Genomic DNA, 12,576 nt, shown 5'->3' with positions numbered 1-12,576 from the left:
AGTTGATATATGGAAACAGTTTTATGTAATTTCACAACTAAAATATACTTAGGATTTAAAACAGCGATATCACCCTTTGCGGAATTTGGCGGTCTCTAGGCGCACGTTAGCAGGCGATTTTTGCCTTGCTAACATACGCCCCGCCTTGAAAGATGACGAAAAAAAGAGAAACTCTGGGAAAAAAATCTTCAGTATAGGATTACGATCTGGTTCTCAATCCTTGGAGGATAATTCAGCTCCAAGAATTGATGAAGATGATGTAATCTTGAGCTCTGAGATCATGGGGTCAACTGGACCTTGTGGTGAGAAGAAGGAGAAATCATTGAATGAGATTCTCAGATCTGATAGTTTTCTTGTTGATTCTCATCCTCAGATTAGCTCTTAGATGTTTGGATCTCAAATTCTTCAAGTTAGGAATCTCTCTTGCAATGAAGTGATCGCTGGAGATCAAGAAACTATGCTCAGTGGATCTCCGATCTTGAACTCTGGTGCAAGTGGATTTGGTAAGATTTCTTGGGCTGATAAGGTTGATTTTGAATCATCTTGTCAGCAACCAATTTTGATTTCGACTAGATCTTTTGATCCAAATCCACAAAAAAAGTTTACAGAAAGAGAAATCCGTTCTTGATTCTACTATTGTTATATTAAATTCAAATGAGATGAATGATTTTGCTGTTAAAACTAAGAATTTGAATTCAGTTCTTGAATCTGTTTCTTTAGATCATGATAAGAATAAGATTGATAACAAAATTGTGTCTCCTCTGGAACCAGAAATCTTTGAGCCAGTTCAAAACAGAGCTGATAAGAAAAGTTGATCTAGCCTTTTTGTTGACAATAGGAAAACAGGATGTTGTATGAGCTTGAATTTTATGACTCCTGAGAATAAAGATTTTGTGACTTTTAGTGGAGAGGAATGGAATGAAGGCAATTCAAATTTGCAATTTTCTTTAATTGGCCAAGTATTGGGATTGAATCTAAAGTTTAAGGTCATGGAAACTTATGTTCAAAAAGTCTGGACTCATTGGTCAGTGCCTAAAGTGTGTCTGCTTAAACCAGGTTTATTCTTGTTCAAATTCAAGAGCAAAGAGGAAATGGAGGATATCTTAGTGAATGGCCTCTGGTTCTTTGTTTCTAGGCCCCTCTTGTTGAAAGTTTGGTCTAATGATGAAGATATAGAAAAGATAAATGATAATGTCTACCCTCTGCGGATTCAGCTGCCTGGACTGATATTAAACTTGTGGAGCTCAAATGCTATAAGTAAAATAGCTAGTCAAGTTGGGAGGCCAATTGCCACTGATAAGCTAACTGCTAATAAGCAAAAATTGGCCTATGCTAGGGTTTTAGTTGAAGTTCATATGCCTTCACCTCTTCCTGATATAATTCCTATTCATGGTCCAAATGGAAAAAATTTTAATCAAAAGGAGATTTATGAGCTTAAGCCTAAATGGTGTAATAGTTGCAAACTTGTGGGGGGCATGATACAATTTTCTGTAAGAGATACCCCATGACTAAAAGATGGGTCCAAAAACCAAAGCCTGTGAATCAACCTGACCCTAGAAATCTGGGGATTAAACCTGTCTTGAATGGAGAACATGCTCTTCAGGGAGATATCCTCAGGATGAAGAGCCTATAGCTTTCAGGTGGAGATAATGTTGTGCAAATACAGAAACATATTTCTGGGGTTTCAATTGGAGGGATAAATTCACAAACTAAGGAGTGCTCTCCAATAAATAAACTTGTGCATGTTGTACGTGCTCAAGATCATGTTCAAGGAGATATCCTCAAGTTGAAGGGAATACAATCTGGCCCGTCAGATGATAGTATGAAAATGATTCAATGCAATCTACCAGGTCGGAAAAGTTTGAAGCCTAATAATTTGGATTTTGTGCACGTTGTGCATGTTCAAGATCAGTTTTCTAAAGTATCACCTAGGGGGATATATTCACAGGCTGAAGAAAATCTGTGCACTTTAGTAAATAATCTAGTGCATGTTGTGCATATTCAGGACCATAGAACTTGGAATTCTATAGTAAGCAAAAGTTCCCAAGCTAGCAGGAATTCGGCAGATATGCAAAAATCTGGAGTTAAGAGCTTTCCAACACTTGGAAACTCTTTTGATCATCTCAACAACCTGGTGGATGACCCCTCAAATATGAATGGAGGGGATGTTCTAAAAATATGAATTTCTCTTTTTGAAATATTAGTGGGCTAAACAAGTCCTCTAAGCAACATTTGGTTAAGCTCTACATTCAGCAGCATCATGTTTTCGCCAAAAGTTGGTTTTGCTGTGGAATTCATTATATCTTCGTTCGATTATAACAAATTCAAAGAAATAGTCTTTTTATAAGACCTCTTTTACACAACAAAAAAAAATTACAACTCTTGAGAAAATAACATAGAAGTCGTTTATCGAATCCTATTTTGTGGGACTTTGCCTGTGCCGGGAGCGCTTTGACTCGTGGACCGCCGAATCACAGATCGTGAAGGGGGCTTAATGATTCTTCCTTCGTTTATCGAAGTGAGAATTTAAAACGAAGATCTTATCAAAGTAAGATAGTCGTTCTTCTTAAGATCAAGTCAAAGCTCGAATCTCAAGGGAATCCAAGAACAATAGTGTTTGCTCTCTCTCTCTCTCTCTCTCTCTCTCTCTCTCTCTCTCTCTCTCTCTCTGCTCTAAATTGCTCAATAATGTGCTCTGATCCGCCCCCTCAAGAATCAATCTCAGGGGGGTATTTATAGCCTCCAGGAACAGTTAGAGAAAATATGCTCGCGAGACAGCATTTGCTGTCTCGGCTGCCGAGACAGTGTTTGCTGTCTCGGCGGCCGAGACAGAGTTTACTGTCTCGGGTTCCGAGACAGTAAACACAAAGTAAGATAGTCGTTCTTCTTAAGATCAAGTCAAAGCTCGAATCTCAAGGGAATCCAAGAACAATAGTGTTTGCTCTCTCTCTCTCTCTCTCTCTCTCTCTCTCTCTCTCTCTCTCTCTCTCTCTCTGCTCTAAATTGCTCAATAATGTGCTCTGATCCGCCCCCTCAAGAATCAATCTCAGGGGGGTATTTATAGCCTCCAGGAACAGTTAGAGAAAATATGCTCGCGAGACAGCATTTGCTGTCTCGGCTGGGGGGGCACAAACTGTGCTTCCGAGACAGTAAACACTGTCTCGGGTTCCGAGACAGTAAACACTGTCTCGGAAATCTTCAACTGCCCGACAGTTTTCTTATAACTGTCTTCCCACGTTTTAAAACTCTGTTATCTTGGCAGTTGTCAACGTGATTCTCGCCCACGAAGTTCCCCATGTTCTTTGGCATTTAATGGATACGTGGGTGGCAGTTATTTAACCATTTTCAATCATCTCAAAGCTGTCTCGCTGGCGAGACAGTAAACACTGTCTCGCTGCGAGATAGTAAACACTGTCTCGCTGCGAGAGAGGCTGTCTCGGAAATCATTCACTGCCCGATCAGTTTTCTATAACTGTCTTCCACGTATTTAAAAAACTCTGTTAATCTTGGCAGTTGTCACGTGAATTCTCGGCCCACGAAGTCCGGCACTTGTTCTTTGCAGTTTAATGATACGTGGGTGGCAGTTATTTACCATTTTCAAATCATCTGCAAAGTGTCTGGCGCTGGCGAGAACAGTAACAGCTGTCTCACTGCGACGACAGTAAACACTATTCGGCATGCGAGTATAGTAAAGGGTTATTCTTAAGAATATTCTGAATGATATTCTCCAGAAACTTCCTGTTGAGATTAGGAAATAGTTTAGACTCGTATACCTATTGGAGTATTCTGGTCTCTTTTTTGTTGGTAGAGGTGAACCCGATAATGGAGAGGAAGAATTTTATATTCTATCTCCTGGTCTCTTTTTTTGTTGGTAGAGATAAACCTAAAAATCGGAGAGGAAAAATTTTATATTCTATCTCCAGGTCTCTTTTTTGTTGGTAGAGATAAACCCAAAAATCGGAGAGGAAGAATTTTATATTCTATCTCCTGGTGCAAAAGAAACTCAAAATGGGATCTCCACTTAGAGGATCTGGACTGGTTTGAATAATCCTGACTGTCATAAGGTTTGATTATTCAATTCAAAAGTAGACCTCTCGTTCGTGAAATGAATCGAAAGGGGATTTTGGCTGTGGTCCTAACTGTAGTAAGGTTTGACCAAGTAGGAGTTTTGAGACGATCCTAACTGTTTAAAGGTTTAATCGTTCAATTTGTGGACCTCTCGTTCATGAAAGGAATCGAGAGGGGATTTTGGCTCTGGTCCTAACTGTTTAAAGGTTTGACCAAATGAGAATTCGAGACGATCCTAACTATTTAAAGGTTTGATCGTTCAATTTGTGGACCTCTCGTTCATGGAAGGAATCGAGAGGGGATTTTGGCTTTGGTCCTAACTGTTTAAAGGTTTGACCAAATGGGGACTTGAGACGATCCTAACTGTTTAAAGGTTTGATCTTTTAATTTGTGGACCTCTCGTTCATGGAAGGAATCGAGAGGGAATTTTGGCTTTGGTCCTAACTGTTTAAAGGTTTGACCAAATAGGGACTTGAGACGATTCTAACTGTTTAAATGTTTGATCGTTTAATTTATGGACCTCTCGTTCATGAAAGGAATCGAGAGGGGATTTTGGCTTTGGTCCTAACTGTTTAAAGGTTTGACCAAATGGGGACTTGAGATGATCCTAACTGTTTAAAGGTTTGATCGTTCAATTTGTGGACCTCTCGTTCATGGAAGGAATCGAGAGGGGATTTTGGCTTTGGTCCTAACTGTTTAAAGGTTTGACCAAATATGAGTTTTGTGAGGGAAGATTGATCTAAAGAAGTGATCGAATCTCATCTCAGCAAAAGAGTATTCAGAAATCACTGTGGGGATGTAGTGTTTATCACTTTGTTTGTAATGATCGGGTTATCCCTAAGAAAATTACATATAGCATTCTTCCGAGAACTTCCCGTTACATGAACCATCCACCCCCAGCTTCCTTCGCGAAACTGGGTCTAACATCATGTTGAGTTACATGACCGGGTTATCCTTAAGAATATGTAAAAATTCTCAAGGAACTTCCCGTCAAGAGTGGGAAACAGTTTAGACTCATATACCTATTAGAGTATTGAGGAGCAGTTTATACTCGTATACTTTTTGGAGTTAGGAGAAACAGTTTATACTCGTGCACCCAATGGAGTTGAGTTGTCTTTACTTGGCATGTTTCGTCGTTATGACGCCGGAGTCAATTAAGGCTTGGATTTTGTTTTTGAGTCCGAAGCAAATCTCGGTGACGCCGGAGTCAATTAAGGCTTGGATTTTGTTTTTGAGTCCGAAGCAAATCTCGGTGGGATGAAGAATCCTTCTGTGGTACGATTAAGGCTTGGATTTTGTTTTTGAGTCCGAAGCAAATCTCGGTGGGATGAAGAATCCTTCTGTGGTACACACAGTAGTTTGGATCCGTAATCCTCTTAGCTCCTTCCTGATCTTTAATAGGTGGTAGATCGATTTTGTCATTGGCGAGGAGGTATTTCAATATGGCTGGAGCTTCATCATTTTCGAAAGAATACTCCTTTTTAAACTTCGGATCGAGAGTCGCGTTCTCAGTGATTGTAGATGTCGTCGGTCGGATTCTCTCAGCTTTCTTTCTTTTAAGAAAGTGTTCAGCTTGTTCGCCGCGTATTTTCAAATCTTTCCAAGTTTTGGATGGTACGACCCCCAGGGCTTCCAGGACATCGATGGAGAGATTATTGTGGCATGTTTGCAGGATGAACTCCTCTGTAACAGGATCTCTGCAATTCATTACCTTGTTATGGAAAAGCTTGACAAAATTGTCGACTGACTCTCCGTCTTTTTGCTTCTCATCCAAAAGGGTTCTGATTGACACTTCGGTGTCCTTATCGAAGAAATTGCTGAGGAATAAACTTTCTATGTCATCCCAGCAATTTATGCTCTCTGGCCTGAGACGTCGGTACCAATCGAAGGCAGGCCCACGAAGGGTGCCAACGAATGACCGGACCATTAAAGCCTTATTTCCAGAGATCATGCCCAAATGAGACTTGAAATAAATCAAGTGCTGAGTAGGCGAGCTCTTCCCATCAAATGGTGTGAAGTTAATCAGATTGAACTTTGCCGGGTACGGTATTGAATCTCATTCTCTTGGATAGGGATACGGAATACCCGTCTTGTTTACTTCCTGAGCGGACATCAAGGTATTGACTTTGTTTTCAAGGTCTTGTATTTTTTTGTCCTCATCTTCATCTCTTTTTGAGTGATGTTGAGCAGAAATAATTGGGCCACCCCCAGTGTTATTAAGCGGTGCAATTGAACCACCCCCAATATTGTTATTGGGAGGATCTGTTGAACCACCCCCAGTGTTATTGTCATTAGGAGGTGTATAGGCCATAATAACTTTATCCACTTCTGGATCACTGTCATGTACAACATTCTTAGTGTGGCGGTTAGATTCAGCTCACTCACTGGACTCAGTAGGTTAAGGCCGTTGGCTAGCAATTCTCTCATTTATTGGATAGCCAACTCCATCTATGTCTTCATCTCAGCTCTAATGTCTTCACGTTGCTTGGCTAGAGCTTCTTGAAGCATTTGAGCAAACTGATCAGAAGTGATTGTGAACACTTCTTTGGTTTGTCCCGTGCTAGACATTGTATCATCAGAAGCGATTGCAGAACAAGTGTCCGAGAGTTCATCCTCCGAAGACATTCCTTCCTGTATTCTCTTGTAGTCTCTACGTCTAATAGCTGCTAACTGGAGTCTAGACATCCGTTGGGCAATTCTTGAATTGACTTTTCCTCCCGGGGAAAATTCTGGGTTTGATTCATTTGAATGCCGCTTAGATTTTCCTTTATCAGCCATGTTGATGGTGACTTCAGGGAATTCATCCTCTTGAATAGCAAATTTCTTGCTGAAACGTCTCGGCCTGGGCTTTGACATTTCGGTGAAAAGCCTCTGGAACGCTGAGACTCTTTGCAGGATGACTTTTCGTTTGGTGTAGTCATATTCCAACAATATTGTTCTAATGAGTCGTGCACAGGAACAATGAAAGCTTATTTCTCGAATAATTCTCTTTCGAAATTTATTCACACCCCAACTTGATAATACGATTCATCGGTATGATTACCAAAAAATCGTATCGTCTGTTGGCATGATCTCCCAGGTATGACGATGTCTTTTGGTGAATGCGTCTTTTTCTGGGGGTGTAAAACCTTGTTGGCATTCTCAGGACAATTTATTACTATCTTTGAGAGATCCAATATTATGTCAGGAGTCACACGTTTAGAAGCACCCCCTCGCGGGTATAGAGTCTTAACGGGCTCCGAATGCTGATTTTGCATAACTCCAGACTTCGGAATCCAAACTTTGTAGAATTTTGGTGGTTCTTTGGTCACCGTTTTCTTGTTTCTTTCTCGTCTTTGTTGTAAGAGAGCACGGGCATAAGCAGCGTTTGCACGACGCTTTTGTATACGTCCTTTGAGGGTTGAGCGAGCCCTCTTGACAAAAGTCCATTCATCCGTCGTTAGTTTAGCAAATATATGAGTGATTGGTTGTTGAGACAACTGAACCACTCGATGCCTCCTCGACTCTAGGTCCACGTGATAATGAACCCCATCGGTTTGTTCCAAGGCCTTAGCTATTTGGCGAGCGTGGCGCTGACGTTGTCTCTGACGAGCCCTCTTCGTCAGTACCGGTGGGCTTTGATTCGATGACTCTTTAACTAGATAAGAGTCATTGTGAGCAGAGAGGTTGCGAGTAGAATCCTCAGTAACAATCAAGCGAGAGTCTTCATCTATAGTGTTCGACGGAGTCGAAAACTTGAAAACCTTCTTAGAAGATGGAATCTTCCTGCATTTGTGAGGCGAGGAAGACTTTGAGGATGAGGATGACAGATATTCCTCAAACTTTGCTTGGTCGAATTCATATTCAACCATGGACTCAACCAGTATCTGGATCGGCTGCGACACGACAGTCTCGGCAGCGAGACCGTTGGCTCCCACTGTGGTCGCCAGTTTGTTTTCCCCAAAAGTTGGTTTTGCTATGGAATTCATTATATCTTCGTTCGATTACAACAAATTCAAAGAAATAGTCTTTTTATAAGACCTCTTTTACACAACAAAGAGAAAATTACAACTCTTGAGAAAATAACACAGAAGTCGTTTATCGAATCCTGTTTTGTGGGACTTTACCTGTGCCGGGAGCGCTTTGACTCGTGGACCGCCGAATCACAGATCGTGAAGAGGGCTTAATGATTCTTCCTTCATTTATCGAAGTGAGAATTTGAAACGAAGATCTTATCAAAGTAAGGTAGTCGTTCTTCTTAAGATCAAGTCAAAGCTCGAATCTCAAGGGAATCCAAGAACAATAGTGTTTGCTCTCTCTCTCTCTCTCTCTCTCTCTCTCTCTCTCTCTCTCTCTCTCTCTCTCTGCTCTAAATTGCTCAATAATGTGCTCTGATCCGCCCCCTCAAGAATCAATCTCAGGGGGGTATTTATAGCCTCCAGGAACAGTTAGAGAAAATATGCTCGCGAGACAGCATTTGCTGTCTCGGCTGGGGGGGCCTGTCTCGTCTGTCGAGACAGTGTTTGCTGTCTCGGCGGTCGAGACAGAGTTTACTGTCTCGGGTTCCGAGACAGTAAACACTGTCTCGAAAATCTTCAACTGCCCGATAGTTTTCTTATAACTGTCTTCCCACATTTTAAAACTCCGTTATCTTGACAGTTGTCAACGTGATTCTCGCCCACGAAGTTCCCCATGTTCTTTGGCATTTAATGGACACGTGGGTGACAGCTATTTAACCATTTTCAATCATCTCAAAGCTGTCTCGTTGGCGAGACAGTAAACACTGTCTCGCTGGCGAGACAGGAAACACTGTTCTCAGCTCGCGAGACAAGTAACTGTCTGCGCATGGCGAGACAGTAAAGACTGTCTCGCTGGCGAGACAGTAAACACTGTCTCGCTGCGAGACAGTAAACACTATCTCGCATGGCGAGACAGTAAAGACTGTCTTGCGTGCGAGACAGTCTATACTTGTGTCTTTTTTTTGATTTTTGGATGATCTCCTCTTGAGATGTATTTGGATATCTTTCAGTATTTTTTGACGCCTACACATCATATCCTTTTCATGGCTCTCATTGAAATAAAAATTAAGGTCAGCAAGCTTCCAGCTATAGCAAAGAAGTTACATGGTAACTGGAAGTGGATTTCTAATGCAAATAGTTCTAGCAAAGACAGATTACTGATTCTATGGGATCCAAATACTTTGGATGTTCATGTTGATAGGATTTCTGCCCAGCATATCACCTGTTTTGTTAAATCCTTGGATGGTATAATTGATAGTTTAGTTTCTTCTATATATGGACATAATCATCAAGAAAATAGAAAAGCTCTTTGGTAAGATCTTTTTCAAATTCAGCAAACAGTTAGGAACAAGGCATGGATTCTATCTGGTGACTTCAATGCCATTACTGGGCATGAGGATAAAATAGGTGGTGCTGTAGTTACTGAAGCTGAAACTATTGATTTTAGGGAATTTATTGACAAATGTCAGTTGTCACATTTAAAAATTGAAGGCTGCTATTACACATGGAATAACAAACAAGATTCTAATTCCAGGGTTTGGAGTAGATTGGATAGAACTTTGGTTAATGACTCTTGGATCAATTTGCACAACTCTAGTCATGTTGAGTATCTTCCTCCCAATTGCTCTGATTACTCCCCAGCTCTGGTTTCAAATTATGATAACTGTGTGTAAGGAAAGAAGCCATTTAAATTTTTTAAGATGTGGATTAAACATGACAACTACTTGCCTATTATTTCTTCTGTTTGGCAAAACTCAATTGCAGGTTGTGCTATGTTTTCTGTTGTAAGCAAATTGAAGCTACTAAAGAATGCACTAAAGGATCTAAACAAAAGAAGTTTTCACAATATCAATGAGAAAGTGATCAGGGCTAGAATTAATCTGGAAAATGTACAAAATAACCTACAGGGAGATCCTCTCAACACTGATTTGATTAATCAGGGAAAAAATTGCTTTGCTTCATATAACAAACTTTTGGACTGTGAGCTATCATTCTATCACCAGAAATCCAGGATTCAATGGAATGTGCAAGGAGACAGATGTACAAACTTCTTTCACTTTGTAATTAAAGCTAAAATACATCTCAATAGAGTAATGGTGCTATACAATAATGCAGGGTGCAGATTAACTGATGGTGAAGAGATTATTCAGTAGCTTGTTTCTTTTTATAAGAATCTCATGGGCTTATCTATAAAAACATCTAGACCTGATGGTGATATTTTTTCCAATGGTCCATGTCTGGATGAAGCTCAAGCTAGTTCCATGTCTTCTTCAGTGTCCAAAGAGGAAATTAAAAATGCAGTCTTCTCCATGGGTGATGATAAAGCTCCTGGACCTGATGGGTTTAGCATGATATTTTACAAATCAGCTTGGAATATCATCGGGGATGAGATAACAATGGCCATTAAAGATTTCTTTAAAACTGGTAAGCTTCTGGGAATGATCAATGCTACATCAATCACTTTGATTCCAAAAATAAAATGCCCTAAGACTCCATCTGATTTCAGACCCATAGCATGCTGTAATTGCCTTTATAAGATTATTTCAAAAATTCTAGCTAACAGGATTAAACCTGTTATGGGGTTTTTGATTAGTGAGGCTTAGAGTGCTTTTGTGAGAGGTAGGCAAATTTCAAGTAACATCTTACTAGCTCATGAGATAGTGAAAAACTATAGTAGAAAGCACACCTCTCTCAGGATTATGTTGAGCATTGATATCAAAAAAGCTTTTGACCCTATTAACTGGGAGTTCCTAAATGATATGCTAAAAGGCCTTGGATTAAATTGGATTATGGCTTGTATTACTTCCCCCAAGTACTCAATTTCTTTAAATGGCACCCTCCATGGCTACTTCAAAGGAGAGAGGGGATTAAGACAAGGTGACCCCCTCTCACCTTACTTGTTCAATTTGGGAATGGAGTATTTCTCAAGGAAGTTGGATTTACTTAAGGATAACATGTCTTTTAAATTCCATCCTAGATGTGTTGATCTCAAAATCACTCATCTAATTTTTGCGGATTACCTTCTCCTCTTCTCTTAAAGGTGATCTTCATTCAGTCAATTTGCTCTACAAGTGCTTCAAGGATTTTAGTGTTGTGTCGGGTCTTGAGGCTAATCCCGGGAAATGCAAAAAATTTTATGGAGGCATTGATGATAATCTGAAAGGCCTTGTTTCAAATCTTCTGAACTTCTCTGAAGGTCTCTTACCCATCACATATCTGGGCGTTCCTCTGATTTGTAAATGATTATCATACATGGATTGTTCCAACCTCTTCAATAAGATATCAGGTCAATTCCAGGCTTGCTTGAAAAATAGGTTTCTATCTTATGCAGGCAGATTACAAATAATCAAAAGTGATGTCCTTGGTATACAAAACTATTGGACTTCAAACTATGTTCTGCCTGTGAGAGTGCTTCAGAAAATAGATGATTATGCAGAAATTTTCTTTGGGGCAATTTTGAGCAGGTTCACAAAACTCCTCTTATTTCATGGGATAAAATCTGCTTGAATAAGAAATTTGGAGGCCTAGACATCTATTCTGCTTCTACATGGAGTATGGCTTCAACACTAGGGTTACTCTGGAATATACATATAAATAAAGAAAATCTATGGATCAAGTGGATACATGGTACATATTTAAAAAATTGTGATGTTTGGCATGTTCAGGCAAAAAAATAGAGATTCATGGATGTGGAGGCAGATCTTGAAGGTCAGAGACAAGGCTCAGGGACTATTTGGAAGTGTTGACAATCTGAAGCAGGCCATTCATTCTTGCTGCAGGAATTCAAAAATCCAGCTTTCTGCTTTATATGCTACTCTCTCCCCTGCATCTACCTTGGTGCCTTGGTTTGGCATAGTATGGGAGTCCTCTAACTACCCCAGACACGGATTTATTAGTTGGCTAACAGTTTAGAATCGTTTGCTCACCCAAGACAGATTGATTAGGAGGGGTACTGTTAACATAAATAGTTATAGTTTTTGCTCTGATTCTGAGAGTAGGGATCATCTATTTTTTGAATGTTGCTATTCTAGTGATGTCTGGGTCATGGTTATGAATTGGTTGTAGTTCAGGTGGAGATCGTGCAATTGGAATCAAGTTTTGAACTGGTTTTGTACCAGGTTGAGGGGGAGAGGTTTTAAGCAAAAGTTAAAGAAATTAGCTCTTACCTCAACAATTTATAGCATATGGAATGAGAGGAATGCCAGAATTTTTAAGGCATGAATCAAAGTCAGGTGATCAACTGTTTAAGGAGATTAAATTCGGTATTTTAGCTGTTATTCTCAATGGTTCTTTTGCTGCTGAAAATAAAGAATGGATATGTTCTTTGTAGGCTTGAGTATGAGAGATGTATAAGTTGATTAGGATTGTTTTGTAATTCTCAGTAAAGCTGAGAATCTTGATATGCTGTTTTTCACATTTGGAAGATGAATAAAGTTACTTTTCGTTGACAAAAAAAGAGCGTTATCTTCACTAGATTTCTCTCTCTCTCTCTCTCTCTCTCTCTCTCTCT

General features: G+C 40.0%; 1 protein-coding gene across 1 annotated transcript; it reads left to right on the top strand.

Moving 5' to 3' along the window:
* On the top strand, positions 870 to 1,508 carry LOC109842400. Its single transcript, XM_020411280.1, has one exon. The coding sequence runs from the start codon at positions 870 to 872 to the stop codon at positions 1,506 to 1,508; it is 639 nt and encodes a 212-aa protein (XP_020266869.1).

Source organism: Asparagus officinalis, chromosome 5 (assembly GCF_001876935.1).
Source record: "Asparagus officinalis chromosome 5, Aspof.V1, whole genome shotgun sequence".
Lineage (NCBI taxonomy): Eukaryota > Viridiplantae > Streptophyta > Magnoliopsida > Asparagales > Asparagaceae > Asparagus > Asparagus officinalis.
This window is presented reverse-complemented; position numbering and strand designations above follow the sequence as displayed.

Coding starts and splice junctions, on each gene's coding strand:
- LOC109842400 (XM_020411280.1), top strand. CDS start 870: ATGACTCCTGAGAATAAAGATTTTGTGACTTTTAGTGGAGAGGAATGG.